The 18,633-nt window shown below is 39.6% G+C and overlaps 1 protein-coding gene and 1 pseudogene across 1 annotated transcript; one reads left to right on the top strand and one right to left on the bottom strand.

The window, feature by feature from the left end:
- Positions 1–11,425: 11,425 nt before the first annotated feature.
- Positions 11,426–12,394, bottom strand: LOC136207992 (putative tRNA pseudouridine synthase; annotated as a pseudogene).
- A 703-nt stretch (positions 12,395–13,097) lies between these two features.
- Positions 13,098–16,753, top strand: LOC136209265 (probable prolyl 4-hydroxylase 10). The gene is made up of 8 exons (XM_066000691.1): positions 13,098–13,494; positions 13,609–13,693; positions 14,089–14,186; positions 14,297–14,394; positions 15,275–15,404; positions 15,494–15,681; positions 15,829–15,917; positions 16,395–16,753. Exons 1-7 carry the CDS (start codon positions 13,298–13,300, stop codon positions 15,900–15,902), a joined length of 870 nt encoding a protein of 289 aa, XP_065856763.1. The 5' UTR covers positions 13,098–13,297; the 3' UTR covers positions 15,903–15,917; positions 16,395–16,753.
- The last annotated feature ends 1,880 nt before the right edge of the window (positions 16,754–18,633 follow it).

The raw sequence follows: 18,633 nt of genomic DNA, 5'->3' as shown, positions 1-18,633 counted from the left end.
AATAAATTTCCATGAGATTTTAAGAAAAATAATGTATTATTTAGAATGAATTTTGTTCATTTTGATAGGACTGTATTTGTTATGTTGGAGACTTCAATTATTTTTGTGTTACTATATATTGTAGTAACAACTACTGGGTAATTTACAAAACTAGACTTTAGGAGAAGTCCATTTACATTTTTATACTCATTTAGACATATGCTACCAAACTAACTCTTCCAATACATTTTTCCAAAAATACCTTTATAAACCCCTCATCTTCTTCAACCTCATCTTCTTCAAACCATCTTCTTCCAATACATTTTTCCAAAAATACCTTTCAAGTTGTCAAACCTCCAAAGGGCATGCCACTAACGCTGGTTTGCGTATGCACCTATCGGTTCCGGAAACGATTTGGGAAGATCTCTCCATGGATTTCGTATTGGGGCTACCGAGGACTCAATGGGGCATGGATTCCATCTTTGTGGTGGTGGATTGGTTTTTAAAAATGGCACACTTCATACCGTGTCGTAAGACCAACGATGCCACCACGATCGCCAAGTTATTCTCCCGGGAGGTAGTGAGGTTATATGGGATCCCGAAGAGTATCGTGTCGGATAGAGACATGAAGTTTGTTAGCCATTTTTGGCGAACTCTTTGGGCTATTCTTGGTGCCACATTGAAGTTTAGCACCACGGCTCACCCACAAACAGATGGGCAAACTGAAGCGGTCAATTGGACCTTGGGCAATCTCTTGAGAAGCAAGTGTCGGGACAAGCCAAAGATGTGGGATTATGTGATAGCTCAAGCCGAGTTTGCTCAATTCAGCCGTGAGCTCCACTACCGGGAAAGCCTCATTTGAGATTGTGTACACGAAGGCACCTAACCACCCACTCGACTTAGGAGATGTTCCGAAAGGGGAAAAAAAGAGTGTGACGTTTCATCACTTGGCTAATGAGTACCACCAAATGCATCAAGAGGTGAAGCATCGAATTGAGGAGAAGAATAGTAAGATCAAGGCCAAAATTGATGAGCATCAGAAAGATATTCAGTTTGAGGTTGGTGACGAAGTAATGGTGTATTTGAGTAAGGAGAGGCTTGTGCACGTCCCAAGCAGCAAACTGAGACCGATGAGATATGGACCATATAAAGTGGTCAAGAAGATCAACGCCAATACCTACCACATAGCCCTTCCTAATTGGCTTGGAAAGATTTCACCCTCTTTTAATGTGCAGGATCTAAGCTTGTGGAAGCCGGAGGGAACATTGCCTACCACGGGATGCAAGATGGAGTCCAACTCTTTGAAAGAAGGAGAGAATGATAAGGGCATCTTTAGCTCGAGCTTCCAGGAGTCAAGTCACGCGGAGTGTGGATCTGGACACGCGGAGCGTGGGCTCAGTGTTCATGAAGGAGGGAGAAATCAAGCTAAGGAGAACCACGTCTAGGACCTCATCCACGCGGAGCGTGGCTGAGGGAGAGGATGAGACATGTTCAAAGAGGACCAATCTCAGGAGGTCATCCACGCGGAGCGCGCCTCAGGTCACGCGGAGCGTGGATGCTGCGAGCTAACTTCTTTCCCAAGTATCTGATGAAGGAGACAATGGCTGATCTTCACCTAATTACTGTTTTGCCACTACCCATTAATTACACTACTGCCATTGCTTGTTTTTGTTCCCTAATTACCCCTTGGACTACTATTATTATTTGTAACCCTAGCCTATCCTTTAGGTTTTTTTTGTTCCAAATTAGAGGTAGGTATAAAAGCATCTCTTTTTGGATGAAAAGATAACTTTTTTTATTGAATCAAACATTTAGCCTCCATTGGAGCTTGGATTTTTACCCTTTGAGCTTACTCAACCTTTAAGTTTTGCTTGAGAAGATTGCATTATTTATCGGTTTACGATTAAAACCGGTCAACATCGATCTAATCTACATCAAAGTAGTCCCTGAACATGTAATGAACTAAGAAACTAGTATCCTAATAGGCTTAATGCTCCCCCAACCCCTTTAACTTGTCCAAATTGGTCATTTTACCCTCCAAACTCATCGAATATCCTATTTGCCCCATTAACTCCATAAAAGTGGTATTTCTCACCCCCTAAACTTCTCCATTTCCCCCTCCAACTCATAGAATGTCCTATTTACCTCATTAAATCCATAAAAGTGACATTTCTCACCCCCTAAACTTCTCCATTTCCCCCTCCAACTCATAGAATGTCCTATTTACCTCATTAAATCTATAAAAGTGACATTTCTCACCCCTTACAATCCATTATTGAGGCCTAAATTGATACCGTTTTTTAAACGTTAAACCTATATTGGTGCTATTTTGTACGTGGAATTTAAATTGATACTTCCCCAAAAACTATAAGCCTATTTTGATACATTATCCCTACATATAATATCTTTAACTTGTTTATATTAATGTTCTTGTTATTTGTATCTTTTATTCATTCTTTCTCTTTTCAACTTTTTTGGCTAGTTAGCGTCTTGCTAAGGCTCCGCACATTACTCCGATTTTTTGGCAACCACCTCCGATGGATTGGATTAAGATCAATACTGATGCGTCTGTCATGGGTGCTCCTGGTCCTGCGGGTTGCGAAGGTATTTATCGCTCGCATACTGGCATGTGCCTTGGTGCGTTTGCCTTTCCGATTGAAAGTTCCTTTGCTTATCTTGCTGAACTATTTGCTGCTATTTACGCCATTGACATGGCTATCAGCAAAGGTTGGCGGAAAATTTAGCTTGAAAGCGACTCAATGTATGTTGTGCAGATGTTCAAATCTAAATCTTGTTCGGTTCCTTGGTTGCTTAGACAAAAATGGTTCAATTGTTTAAATCAGATCGATTATGTGGCTTTTGTGGTGTCTCATATTTTTCGTGAAGGAAATCATGTTGCGGATTTGCTTGCAAATTATGGACGGACGGCAACAGCTTCGACTTGGTGGGATGTTGTCCCGAATTTTTGTGGATCAGTCTTTTTTCATGATCGTGTAGGACGTTGCGTTTATCGCTTTTCCTAATTTTTTGGCTTCATTTTATTCTTTATTCTTTTTGTATTATGACATTTATTTACTCTTTTAATAAATTTGGTTCGAGGCTTTTTTGGGTCTATGGTGGGGTGCCAGCATAGCTGGGATGTCCGCCACTTACCATTCCTCGCTAACCAATCTTTAATAAAAAAAAATTTAATTATCTAATTATTGTAATACAATATTATTATAATAAACACATGAAGGATCAATATAATTATCAAATTAAAACAAAATAAAAAGTTGATATTAAAAAAATCTATTTTCAAATTCATTTGAATAAGTCCTATTAATTTTGCATTATAAAGGGGTAAGAAATACCACTTTCATGGAGTTAAGAGGGTAAATAGGATCATAAGGGGTGAGAAATAACACTTTTATGGAGTTAAGGGGGTAAATAAGATCATAAGGGGTGAGAAATACCACTTTTATGAAGTTAATGGGGTAAATAGGACATTCGATGAGTTGAGGAGGGGGTAAAATGGCCAATTTGGACAAGTTAAGGGGATGAGAAATACCATTTTTATAGAGTTAAAGGGGGTAAATAGGACATTCGATGAGTTGGAGGGGTAAAATGACCAATTTGAATAAGTTAAAGAGGCTGGAAGAGCATTAAGCCATACTAATATAACTTAGCAGTATTCCAACTAAAAATACTCCAAAATATCATGTTTCTAAAGAAAACGTTATGCTAAAAATTAAAGCTTCTAACTTGTTCTCCCTCCAACTCTTCTAAAAACTCTCTTTGTTATTCTCATATAGATTTTAATGACTTTGGGAACCAATCAATCGGTATTTTAGTAGCCTCGTTAATGAAATAACATAAAATAAAATATAATTTTTAAAATTATCTCGCAAAAAAAGATTAATTGAATAAGTTTGAGTAAAAATTAATCAAATGAACAAATTCGTAATGAATTCAATTGAATTAACAAATTCGTACTAATACTTAGTGGGGTCTTGAGCTAAATCTTAATGTCATAACGCTTTTGAAATCCTCCTAATATTTAGTTTGTTAGTAATTATTCAAAAGATAATTTTAGAATCCGCTTATCTCTAACTCGTGAACTTAACCAGTACAAAGTTATACGATAGCACCCAATTATTGAAAAAAAAAACTATGTTATAATTTAAAGAATTATAAGACGGTTATCAATAATTATACAAAATTATTTTCTTCTAGAAAAAGTAATTATACAAAATTATTATAATGGAGACTTTAGATGGAAATGTTTTATAAATGTATAAATACCTAAAAGAGGAGGTATATATCTCTACTTATATTAGTAGGTCTTTAAAATAAATCAGTATATCTATTTATATATTTAATAATGACATGTAGTTAAATATTGTGGTATTTTTTTTATGGGTGGTTTTCGTTTGTTTTTCAATACGAGTGTTATCAAGTTTTCCTGATGAGGGCATCCTGTCCCTAAGCCCGAGCTCGGAGCTAAGAGACGAGGACAGCGAGAGTCGGGCTAACCAGCCAGGCACGCGAGGCGTAAAGGACTCCCTTGCCGAAGAATTGTCCAGGAGATCAATGACGCGGGGCGCATTTCCAAGTACGCGAGGCGTGAAACCAGAGTCCGAAGTGAAGATTGTCCAAGAGGCCGACTACGCGGGGCGTACCACCAGGGGCGCCTCACGTGAAGTCCATCAACGAGGACCACCAGGATCAGAGGCTCCAATACGCGGGGCGTGAATCCGGAACGCCACGCGTGAAGTGCTCGTCGAAGACTCTCCCATCTCAGTGGCTCAGTCACGCGGGGCGTGTCCTGCCAGGAGAATACTTCACCTCCAAGTTCTACCATTGGGGGGGACCAATCCTGCCCTTGATTAATTACTGTTTTGCCATCACCCAATATTTACTAGGTTGCCATTAATTCTTACCCTTCCCATCCTACCCATTGTCCTATGTTTTGTTAGAAACCCTATTCAAGGGCTTTTAGTCTTTTCCCTTTTATCTTGTTGGATTATATAAGCTCCATTATTTGTAATGAAACCTAATTTTTATGAAATTTATCTCAAGCCTCCATTGGAGCTCAAGGTTCATCCTTGTTTTGGGTTTATTCAACCTTCAAGTTTATCTTGAAAAGATTGTATTCTTTGTGAGTTTACGATTAAAACTCTCAGTTGATTTCACGCTACATCAGTTGGTATCAGAGCCGAGTCGTTTTCCTTCCGGAGACTTCTTCTCGGAAATGGTTCAACCACGTATCACAAACGAATCCACCGGATCCATGGAGCAACGAGTTGAGACGCTAGAAGGCAACGTGAAGCATATTATGGAGTCTCTAAGAGCGATAGAAGAGAAGCACGACACGAGTACTTGAGATATTCGTCTCATTCTTGAAGAACTCACTATAACAACCCGTAATAATCAAGCTCTCTTGACCGGAGAGCCTCACCGGCGGCAAGAAGAACAAGCCCGTCCTCTACTTGACCGACAACCGACAGCACCACCAAGGAGAACTTATGCACCCCAAGCCATGGACCCTTGGGTTCAAGAGGTAAGGCGGACTAATCCCGTAATCATTAGAAATGAGGATAGTGATAGTGATGGGGACTTGTTTGATGATTACGATATGCCTAGGATTGCTAGGAATATGGGGATTAGGATGGATGATAATGCTATGCATGATAGACCTAGACATGATGTGCATGTGAATGATGTTGTTGGTCCCACGCATGTGCGTGCCGGGAATATGGATATTGTGCATAATGATGTTGTAGGTGGTTATGAGAGGGAGAATGTTGGTTTGAATGACCTGTATGGGGGTCGGGGTAATGAAAGAGGAAGATATCGGGGCGAGCCGAATGTGAGAATGGGGTTTGGAGGCAATTTTGAGAGGGACGACGCCTTCAAATTGAAAGTAGACTTACCGTCATTCAGGGGAGAACTCGACATAGAGGGTTTTCTCGATTGGTTGTTAGAGGTGGAGGGGTTCTTTGATTATGCGGGAATACCGGAGGATTGAAAAGTCCGTTTGGTAGCTTACCGGTTGAAAGGGGGAGCTTCAGTTTGGTGGGATAATGTTAAAGAAGGGAGAAGAAGAGGAGGAAGGGAGAAGATTAGTTATTGGCTTAGAATGAAGTTGATGTTGAGAGAGAGATTCCTACCACCCGATTACGAGCAATACATCTACAACTCTTATCGAAATTGCTCACAAGGTGCAAGGAGTGTGCACGAATACACCTCGGAGTTCTTGCAGCTTTCGGCAAGGGCTAACTTGTCAGAAACCGAAAGCCAAAAGACTTCAAGGTATCTTGAAGGATTGAGGTACAACATCCAAGATCGGATTGGAACACAGATGGTGATTCGGGTGTAAGACGCCCTTAATTTAGCATTGAAGGCTGAGGCACAGTTGAGTTTGAGGGGACATGAAGGCTATAGGAGAGCCGGGGTTGAGAATACTTATGGTGGAAGAGGAGCTCCTAAGGGGATTGATAAGGGCAAGGGTATTGCAAGTTCGAGCGATCCCAAGGCGCCAAGTGCGGGAAAGGCACCTAGTGGAGATGTGAGGCCTTTTAAGGCGACACAACCCCCTAGGGGCAACAACCCCTATGCGAGACCGGCTCCATTCAAATGCTTCCGATGTAATGAGCCGGGTCACCGCTCAAATGAGTGTCCCAAGAGAAGAAGCACTAACATGGTTGAGCGGTATAAAGACGATGAGGAATATGATGATGAAGGGGATGTGTGTTGTGAGCCGATTGATGATGACTATGATGGGGAGTATGATGGTGGACAAGCCATACATGTAGTAAGAAGACTTTTGGTCTCAAGTAAGGTGGAGTCGGATCAACGGCATCAATTGTTCTGAACCCGATGTCTAGTGCAAGGGGTGAAGTGTAATGTGATCATTGATAGTGGGAGTCAAGAGAATATTATCAGCGACACGACAGCCAAAAGGTTCGGATTAACTATTGAGGCGCACCCTAATCCGTATAGTGTGGGGTGGATCAAGGACGTAGGTGAGATGAAGGTTACCCAAAGGTGTAGGGTACCCCTTGAGATCGGGGAATACCAAGACGAGGTCTATTGTGACATCATGGAGATGGATGCTTGCCACTTATTGTTGGGGCATCCATGGCAATTTGATCGAGATGCTACCCATGCCGGAAAGAAGAACACCTATCGGTTTGTAAAGGATGGAGTTCGATATGTGCTAACACCTCTAGTGGGAGAGACCAAAAACAAAGGGAAGTCTACCTTGATCGTTTGCCTAACTCACAAGGCGTTTATTAACGAGTGTGAGGAGAGTCAAACGGTCTATGTAGTGATGGTAAAGTCTAGCACGCCGACGGCTAGGGTAGGAAGTGAAGACGGTGAAGTTTCGGAAGATGTGGGGAGATTGCTCAATGAGTTCCGTGACGTCTTTTCGGAAGAGTTACCGTATGGGCTGCCACCTCTACGGGACATCCAACACCATATTGATCTAGTGCCGGGAGCTAGCTTGCCTAGTCTTCCTCACTACCAGATGAGTCCCAAAGAGAGTGAAGTGATGAAGGAGAAGGTGGAGGAGTTGATAAGAATGGGCTACGTTAGGGAGAGTATGAGTCCGTGTGCGGTACCGGCTTTGTTGACACCCAAGAAAGATGGGTCGTGGAGGATGTGTGTGGATAGTCGGGCCATCAACAAGATTACCATACGGTACAAGTTCCCGATTCCCCGACTTGATGATATGCTTGACCAATTGGGTGGGTCCAAGGTCTTTTCAAAGATCGACTTGAGGAGTGGGTACCACCAAAATTGGATTAAGGCGGGAGATGAGTGGAAGACGGCGTTTAAGACGCGTGATGGATTATATGAGTGGCTAGTGATGCCATTCGGGATGACCAATGCACCGAGCACTTTCATGAGATTAATGAACCAAGTCTTACACCCGGTGATTGGGAAGTTTGTGGTGGTCTACTTCGATGACATTCTCATCCATAGCAAGCCACTCGAAGAACACGTGGAGCATTTGCGGGCTGTCTTAGTGTTACTTCGGGAGAACCAACTCTTTGCCAACACAAAGAAGTGTGATTTCGTGATGGAAAGTTTGGTGTTTCTTGGGTATGTGATCAGTGGGGATGGCATCCGTGTGGATGAAGAGAAAGTTAGAGCTATTCGGGAGTGGCCGACTCCGAAGACCGTTGGGGACATTAGAAGCTTTCACGGGTTGGCTACCTTCTATAGACGGTTCATCCGGAATTTCACCGCTATTGTGGCCCCTATGACCGAATGCTTGAAGAAGGGTAGAGGCTTCAAGTGGGAAGACGAGCAAGAGAGTAGCTTCACATTGATAAAGGAAAAGCTAAGCACCGCTCCGGTTTTAGTATTTCCTGATTTTGATAAGCTCTTTGAAGTTGAGTGTGACGCGAGTGGAGTAGGAGTTGGGGGAGTATTGATGCAAGAGAGGAGGCCTATTGCTTATTTTAGTAAGAAGTTGTGTGACTCGAGACAAAAATGGGCCACCTACGATAAGGAATTCTATGCGGTAGTGCGGGCTCTCAAGACGTGGGAGCACTATCTCATTGGAAAGGAGTTCATGTTGTATACCGACCACCAAGCCCTCAAGTACTTGGGAAGTCAGAAGCAGCTCCAGAGTTCCATGCATGCTAGATGGTCCGCTTTTGTGGATAAGTTCCCCTATAAGCTTCTCCACAAAGCGGATCAACAAAACAAAGTCGCGGATGCTTTGAGTCGAAGGGTAGCACTCCTCAAAACAGTAGCCTTAGAGTTAGTAGACTTTGAGCACATCAAAGGGGAGTACCTTGACGATCCGAACTTTGGGAGCGAGTGGGAGAAGTGTAGTAACGGTGCCGAGGGAGGCGAGTACCAGTTGGTGGATGGGTTCCTTATGAGGGGAAGTCAGTTGTGCCTTCCAAACACGTCCATACGAGAACGGGTGATCCGAGAACTACATGGAGGGGTGTTGGGGGGCCACTTTGGTAGAGATAAGACCTTGGAAGCAGTTGGCTCTCGATACTTTTGGCCTAGGATGAGGAGAGATGTGGTGTATATCATAGAGCGATGTGAAATTTGCCAAAACTCCAAGGGGCATACTACCAATGCCGGATTACGTATGCACCTGCCGGTTTCGGAAACTATTTGGGAGGATCTTTCAATGGATTTTGTGTTGGGACTACCAAGGAATCAACATGGTATGGATTCTATCTTCGTGGTGGTGGATAGGTTTTCGAAGATGGCTCATTTCATCCCATGCCGGAAGACTAATGATGCCACCGCCATTGCTAAGCTTTTCTTCCGGGAGGTGGTGAGGTTACATGAGGTCCCAAAGAGCATAGTGTCGGATCGGGACACCAAGTTTGTTAGCCACTTTTGGCGAACTCTTTGGGCTATTCTCGGCACCACTTTGAAGTTTAGTACCACGGCTCACCCACAAACAGATGGGCAAACTGAAGCGGTCAACTGGACCTTGGGAAATCTATTATGTGCTTGCCCAAGCCGAGTTTTCCTACAACTCCGCCGTGAGTTCAACCACCGGGAAGTCACCTTTCGAAGTTGTGTACACCAAAGCCCCGAACCATTCGCTTGACTTGGGGGAAGTTCCGAAGGGAGAGAAGATAAGTGTAGCGGCACACAATTTGGCCAATGACTACCACCAAATGCACCAAGAAGTTCGGCAAAGCATTGAGGAAAAGAATAGTAAGAACAAGGCCAAAGTCGATGAACACCGTAGAGATGTGCAGTTTGAGGTGGGGGATGAGGTGATGGTGTACTTGGGAAAAGAGCACCTCCTGCATGCTCCTAGTAGCAAATTGAAGCCGAGGAAGTATGGCCCCTATCGGATCACCAAGAAAATTAGTGCAAATGCCTACCAACTAACCCTTCCTAATTGGCTTGGGAAGATGTCTTCTTCTTTTAATGTGCAGGACCTTAGCTTGTGGAAACTGGAAGGAACATTACCAACCAAGGCGTCGGAGGCGGAGTCCGACTCTTTCAAAGAAGGGGAGAATGATGAGGGCATCCTGTCCCTAAGCCCGAGCTCGGAGCTAAGAGACGAGGACAGCGAGAGTCAGGCTAACCAGCCAGGCACGCGAGGCGTGCTCGACAAGACGCAAGGCGTAAAGGACTCCCTTGCCGAAGAATTGTCCAGGAGATCAATGAAGCGGGGCGCATTTCCAAGTACGCGAGGCGTGAAACCAGAGTCCGAAGTGAAGATTGTCCAGGAGGCCGACTACGCGGGGCGTACCACTAGGGCCGCCTCGCGTGAAGTCCATCAGCGAGGACCACCAGGATCAGAGGCTCCAATACGTGGGGCGTGAATCCGGAACGCCACGCGTGAAGTGCTCGTCGAAGACTCTCCCATCTTAGTGGCTCAGTCACGCGGGGCGTGTCCAGCCAGGAGAATACTTCTCCTCCAAGTTCTACCATTGGGGGGGACCAATCCTGCCCTTGATTAATTACTGTTTTGCCATCACCCAATATTTACTAGGTTGCCATTAATTCTTACCTTTCCCATCCTACCCCTTGTCCTATGTTTTGTTAGAAACCATATTCAAGGGCTTTTAGTCTTTTCCCTTTTATCTTGTTGGAGTATATAAGCTCCATTATTTGTAATGAAACCTAATTTTTATGAAATTTATCTCAAGCCTCCATTGGAGCTCAAGGTTCATCCTTGTTTTGGGTTTATTCAACCTTCAAGTTTAGTTTTAAAAGATTGTATTCTTTGTGAGTTTACGATTAAAACTCTCAGTCGATTTCACGCTACATCATTTCCTTCACGCAAAAACATAAAAGTTTTATTTATTATCACATAGATCTGACTTTCAATGAAGTGATTCCTAAAAAAGACTATAAAATCAATTCTGGACAGAATGCGTTTTTCGTCGTTGTGCGAAAAATAGTTTCGAAGAGGAGTGTAAGAGCAAGAGTGCAAGAGTAGGAGTGCAAACAGTTCCTCTACACAAGGTCCAAATTTAAGCTGGTCCATTTTTTATATATAATATCTAATTAAATTATTTTTATTATTAATTATTTCAAAATTTAAGTGAATGTTAATTTATCACGAAAATATCTAGAGTCCAACAGGGGTAAATTTCATCTATGGTGTACAACCTTTACCCTAAATCACACTTTGGTGTACAAACTTCACTTTGTCACACTAATATATATGTACTTAGGGGTGACCTCCCACTGTGGTGTACAACAGGTAAAAATGACCGGTCAACGCTCAGTCAACGCGCCACCTCAGCTTTGACCGGTCAAAAAGTAAAAAAAATCCATGAATTACTTGTATACCCTTATAAGGAATACTTTTTTTTCTTTATTAATTTTCTTTTTCTCCCTTTTCTTTTCTATTTCTTACGCTCTCTCTCTCCTCTCTTTCTTTCTCTTCCGGCTCTGAATTCTTCGTCCTCCACACAACACTACTGAAATTATGGAAGTTGTGACTTCCTACATATTAATTCAATATTCTATTGAACCTCTCCTTCTGCTCTTCCCCATAAAAGAACTTATTCCCTTTCATCACTTGTTCCCCTCCATTAATTTCATCTTCTACAGCAACAGAATCAGAGCCTTTCACTATGGCTTCTGATTTTGAAGTTCCATCTACCTCATTGTCCACACAAGCTGCAGTTTCCTCTCTACTATCACATATGGAATCAGCATGTGTATTATCAGCAACAACATTGTCTATATCCTCACTGGTTCCAGATTGTAAAGTTGCATCTCCATTGTTCGACGAAATGTCTGTTCCAGAAACCACAAACTTCGATTCAGAACTGCGCTTTCCCACCGCGCCAATCACCTTCCGACCTCTCTCCGAACACTCAAAACACTTTGAAAGCATCAGACCCTAAACTAGCCAGAACACTCTCCCTAGCTGGATGGGAAGATGGATCAAGAGCAAAAACAGGAATCAGATACACATACCTCCTACGATCGCAAAATTCCTTGGAATTAAACGACCCCGTCACTCGCTTGTACCCAAACATCTTAAACTGCGATGGAAGAATCGAATTCAATCGTTCAATAAGTCCAGGAGGGTCGATGTAGAAGCGGCCGGAAACTACCTGTCCCACGGCGCTCACGCCTTTGTCAGTACGAGCAGAGCGAGCCCAATCATACCACTTGGGGTTGCCTCGGTCTTGCTCAGGGACGGCACCTGCGTGAAAGAGGGCTTCTTCGAGTTCACCTTCAATAGTTTTGGCGCCTGGATTTTTCTGTGGAGGACGAAGAATTCGGAGCCGGAAGAGAAAGAAAGAGAGGAGAGAGAGAGCGTAAGAAATAGAAAAGAAAAGGGAGAAAAAGAAAATTAATGAAGAAAAAAAGTATTCCTTATAAGGGTATACAAGTAATTCATGAATTTTTTTTACTTTTTGACCGGTTAAAGCTGAGTTGGCGCGTTGACTGAGCGTTGACCGGTCATTTTTACCTGCTGTACACTACAGTGGGAGGTCACCCCTAAGTACGTATATATTAGTGTGACAAAGTGAAGTTTGTACACCAAAGTGTGATTTAGGGTAAAAGTTGTACACCATAGATGAAATTTACCCAGTCCAACAGTGTAAGAGTTTTAAAGGATCCAATATTTTAATATATAATATCTAATTAAACTATTTTTTATTGTATTTATTATCTTAAAAATCAAGTTAAAATATTTTGATTTTTCATGTTGTAGAAACAATATTATTATACGAAAGTATTATATTTTTAATGAATAAGGCCTAACTTTTTCATTTAACACAAAAACAAAAAAAATATTTAAAATAGTTCTGATTTCAAACACTATCTACTATTACTCTATCACGTTTTATGATATTAAAAATGTTTCTAAGGTATGTTTCGATATAATTTTTTAATTACTTATATCCAAATTAACTAATTTTTTAATTACTTATATCCAAATTAACTATTTTCTTATAAATAAAACAGTTATATGTTTTCTAAAAATAATAATAATAATATATAGTTAGTGGTCAATATCAATTTAATACCTGTTTCGCAAGAGTTTCCTATTATCTGACTTTAGTAATAAATAATAATAAAGTTAAAAGAAAAAGGTAGCCATGAGATTAATATCATTAAATATTAATTATCATATCATTATCAATCTAAAAACTGAAATCAGAACAAATTAATTTAATTTCATATTCAGAAATCAGAAGGAAAATAAACGGAAGTGAAAAGCGTGTGTGCTTAGACAGAGTCGTCTCCCAGATCTTGCTAGCTTCCAATTCTTGAAAGATCGCCATCCATCCATCCATCCATCCATCGATCTGGTTAATCAGATTTTCAATTCCGTTGAAGCTAAGCACAAGTAATTCCATCAATGGCGAAAGGGAGATATTCCCGGTTTCCGACTCGGAAATCATCTTCTTCCACTTTGATTCTCACCATGCTCATAATGTTCACTTTCGTCATTCTCATTCTTCTCGCCCTTGGAATTCTCTCTATCCCTAGCACTTCTGGAGATTCTTCTCGCAAGGCTAACGATCTCAGCAACATCATTCATAATAAAATGAGGAGGTAAGCAAGTTTCTGCTGTTTTTTTCTCAATTGTTTTGCCTGAATTGGAAAGGCGATCTCGTTGATTCTGGTGATTTTTTTCTGTATGTGTTAAATTGCCTGCGGTTGTTGCAGTATCGGGGAAGATGATGCGAGAGGAGAGCGGTGGGCGGAGGTGATCTCGTGGGAGCCTCGAGCTTTTGTTTATCATAATTTTTTGGTGAGCTCTGTTTATTCTTTGTATTTTATGTCAATTTTTATTTTGCAGTAAAAAGTAAAAAAAAAAAAAAAAAATCGGGTTTTGCTTAAAGTTTTGTATTCCATAGTGAATTTTGTTAATTTCTCCTATGAATTTGGAATGCCAAACCACGGAATTTGAGAGCGGTTTAATGAGATTTGCTTGGATACTATGTTGAGTGCTTTTAATTGTTAAGAAATCTGAAACTCTACGCATTTGTTTAGCTCAAATTTGCTGTTTCTTTTTATTTAATTCTAGAGTTTGTTCTTAGGTTGAAATGCTGTTGTTAGCACTTTCTTCTAGTAAATTTCAAAATAATGCTCAACCAAACTTTGCCGTTTGTTGCACGTAGTAAATTTGGTTAATGCTTTGGGCAGACGGAAGATGAATGTAACTACCTGATCGAGCTTGCTAAGCCTCATATGCATAAATCTACAGTTGTTGACACTGATACTGGAAAGAGCAAAGATAGTAGGTAAGATATTTATTCTCTTCTTTTCTCTAATTGCACAGATGGGTTCTCACATCAATCTTCTTATCATTTTCTTACTTTTTCTTCACTTATATTCTAGTATTGATTTGTAGAGTGCGAACTAGCTCTGGAACATTCCTTCCAAGAGGCCGTGACAAGAAAATCAGAGAAATTGAGAAAAGGATTGCTGATTTCACCTTCATACCTGTAGGTATGAGTTGGATCTCCTATTGCTTCTCATTTGTTTTTTCTGGGGGAAAAGTTGCTGAAGCAAATTTCCAAAATTTCATTATGTCCTATAGTCCCTCATTAATTTCCTCAAGTTTTCTATTTTCTTTGTTTTCTCCTTGGTTTTGTGGTATACTTCTATTACCATGAATAACTACTTTTGTTTTATTATTATTATTGGTATCATTTCATTGTTTTGTCTATATACTACAAGAACATAGTTGTATTATAGATGAAAAGAGATTTTATGAGTTGTTGAACTGCATTGATGACGCACATGTGAACTGATAGGTTAAAAAGAAAGTTGCATGTACCCTTCTATCAGAACTAAGGGAAGCTACATAAATGCTGCTAACTTTTAAATTTAACTGCTTGCTGACTGAGGAAAAAGAAAAGCATAATACCTTTTGTCGTTTGTGGAAGCAAATGCTTGATTTTTTTTTTTTACTTGGAATTCGAAGACACTACTGTTGTTTGCTTTGTTAATTCAACATAATGCTATCTTCCAACCACCAACAGTGCTACCAATGGTCTCAACTAGCATTACATACAATAATATCTAATCACACCTTTTCATTTAGGGCGAATCTTGGATTATTAAGGCTGTTGGATCATTTTGGCAATTTCCATCACCATTACCTTACAATGCAAAGTCAGGTTTAAGCTTAGTTGATAAGTAGATATTCTACAGTTGAGTTGACTATAACATGTCCATCGAAAGATTACTTAAGTTTAAATATACGGTGTGCATTCCATTTTCTTGTATTGTGTGTTTTCCCCTTCAAATTTACGGTGAACATTGATGTTTAGTTTCATGTGACTTTTCAATGCATTATATTTAATTAAACCAATGCAACATACAGAACACGGGGAAGGACTTCAAGTTCTCCATTATGAGGTTGGGCAAAAATATGAGCCTCATTTTGACTACTTTATGGACGAGTTTAACACAAAGAATGGGGGTCAAAGGATAGCTACAGTTCTTATGTACCTGTAAGTAAGGATATTTCAGTTCCACTATAGTTTATGGAAGTCCTCATTTGTTCTTTCTGATGTATTTTCTTTTCACCATGCATTTGCAGCTCAGATGTTGAAGAAGGGGGCGAGACAGTGTTTCCTTCTGCCAAAGGGAATATTAGTTCTGTACCTTGGTGGAATGAATTGTCTGAATGTGGGAAAAAAGGACTTTCTATTAAACCAAAAATGGGTGATGCCTTGCTTTTTTGGAGCATGAAACCTGATGCCTCGATGGATCCTTCAAGTTTACATGGTTGGTAGTTTTATTTGCGTTGTGGTTTAATTTTCATCTACCTGCTGATGTATCTAAGCATTGTTAAAAGAGAATGATTTAAGTGGTAATTATCTATTTTTTGACCAACTTTAATTGGCTAATGGGTTCATATTTTTATCTGGTCAGGTGGATGCGCTGTGATTAAAGGGAATAAATGGTCAGCTACCAAGTGGATACGTGTGAATGAGTACAACATCTGAATTATACTCCTAAAGGTGAATATCCGTACCCAAAATGAGTGGAATGTCTTTTATTCTGAGATTATTTTCTAATTATATAGCCATTTGGTATGAATAGTTGTACAAATTTATACGAATTGGCGACTAATACCTTTCTTTAGCCTAAGCATAACTGATCAAATTTGTAGTAGTGATGAGACTTTCTAGAGATGTATATAGGAAACGTCAATATTCGATTGGTCTACAGATACAGATTAGGAATACGCATGATAATTTTTCCAAGTTCAAAAAAGATTTGTCTTCTTTATATAGATAGTATAAGCTATTCCAGTGGAAGCTAAGAACTGTGATTTATGTAGATAAAGATTTACTGTATAAATTGAGAAATCCGGTGCAGTGTTTCAAATTTCAATATTCTTGCCTCCTAGCCAAAGTAGCTCCTTATTAAGAGCATTTTGATGTACAAAATTGTATTTCGCCTTGATATCGTTGCTTCTGTTTGTTCTTGTGCAGTTGTCTGTATCGCAAATTATCCGAATTGTAATCTGCTCCTGTCGACAAAAAGTTGTTACGCTGATGACCTCCAAGTCCATATCTAATCTGTATACAGCCGAACAAATTGGTACTATAAATTTTTGACATTACAGTGTTTGGAGACTTTTTCATTCAACTTGAGTATGAAATAGTCCTGTTTACGTTACAGCAGAAATAGGATGAGAATTTAAGTTGCTGATATAGAGACCACCCATGCCTGCTGCCTGATCTTGTAATTGAGATGATGATATTTTTTATTTGTTTCCTTAATAAATTCATGTGCCGACTAATGTACTTGAATTACGTCATCTTTTTATTCAAACATGGTTGTTCACTTCTTTCTCAGAGAAATAAAATAGCAGAAAAACCATTTAAATTCAGTAGCATCTATCAGATACTTGATCTTGTATGAACTGCAGGTAGGAAGTTTTGAGTTCAACTTTTTAGTCCTTTAAGAGAGAGAGAAATTTTCCATACTAGATTTCATAAGGTCCAATTGACATGAACGGGTTGTCCAAATGTAAATTGGAGGTCCTCCAAGTGACATGGAAGATCCGGTGCTTAATATAAGAACTCCGAATCGAAACCCCTCCCCATCACATTATATCAATAATATTAATATCATTACTTAGACAACAAGTAGATCTGTTGTGGTGGATGGGCTAACATCAACCCCATTATTTCCTTGTCATACATTGATTTGCCAATTTCCTGTTTGCTAACATTGCCAAAACAAAACCAGTGTTTTGAAAACTGGACCGACCAGTTTGACTGATTCAAACCACGAACTGGCCAGGAAACCAGTCCGGTTAGGGGTGGCAACGGGACGGGACAGAGCCGGGATGCATTCCCCACTCCACCTCCAATAGTTGTAGGAATGGATTGGGGGAAATTCCTATTAAAGGTTGGAGTGATTTTTTTCACTCCATCTCGCCTCGTGCAGGTATTTGCGGGTGTCGAGGAATTTCCATCTCCAAAAAAAGAGAGTAGACTTTTTAACAAAACCTTTTAGATAAGTACAAATTGCATGGTTTGGTTTCTAATTATATAATTAGCTTGTATTTATATTTACTAATTTAACAGTTCATTAATATATTATTAAGCGGACATGTTAAGATCAAAAACATAATAACAAAAAGGATATTTTTCTACTGGATTACAGTTTGATGAAAGTCAAGATATGTACCGAAGCAAATAATTAGTTAAAATCCTTATTATAGGATTTAAGATATTGAGGCATACATATATATACATAAATTCATGTGTGGTTAATTTATTAATTATTTCTTTGGTTGAATTTTTTATCCTTTATTTTGTTAGACTAAGCTAAAGATAATTTATAGTGCATATAACATACTCAAGTCAAATTAGATCCTCTTTATGTATTACACTAGTCAAAGAATATATGAAATGTATTTGATAAAACTTTCAAAATGAAGTTAATGTCATCTAATGTTCTTAATAAATCATTTCTATTAATGCTATTGTTGTTATTACAAACATACTTTGATATTAAAAACTTTCATTAATTATCTTACTCCGGACTAGGGCGGGGATAGTAATCCCCACTCCACCCATATCAAAATTTTGGAGACAAAATGTCTCCCATTTCTGTCTCCCCCCCGTTAAGTCGGATCCCTACGAGTTTCAGAAACTCTCCGTCCATTGCCACCCTAGGTCTAGTTGATGCTAGTTTTTTATTATACTTAGTATTTATTTTTTATTTTTTATTATATATTAAAGTGTATTTAGTATTTAAATTTTAAATATACAAGTAGTAAATTCCATAATTTAAATTAAATTATAAAATATAAAATATAAAATATATATACCATTATTATATATATATATATATATATATATTCGATTGAACCAATTGAACATATTGATTTATGACTCAGTTGTCAATCTAGATTTACTTCCGATCCGATTTCGCCAAAAGTTTTTGGCGAAAATTGGGCAAGGCTAACACTAGTTCTGTGGGTTGTGATAAGAGCGATCTTCAACTTCTCAAATGTTTCTTGAGCGCAATTGGGAATTTTTTTTTTTTGTCACATACTGATATTGTTGGGAATTTTTCTTGATTGCGACAATTTAGCGGAAGCGATAAAACAATTTTATTGAATTTATGAGGTTTACAAGATGATGTTCTCTAGAAACTTTCTAGAGTTACAATGAGATAAAACAAAAATAGTAGTACTCGGATGTTTCCCAAAAA

The sequence above is a fragment of the Euphorbia lathyris genome, chromosome 10 (genome assembly GCF_963576675.1).
Source record: "Euphorbia lathyris chromosome 10, ddEupLath1.1, whole genome shotgun sequence".
NCBI classification, from domain to species: Eukaryota; Viridiplantae; Streptophyta; class Magnoliopsida; order Malpighiales; family Euphorbiaceae; genus Euphorbia; species Euphorbia lathyris.
Note: the sequence above shows the minus strand (reverse complement) of the source record. Positions and strands in the feature narration are given on the sequence as shown.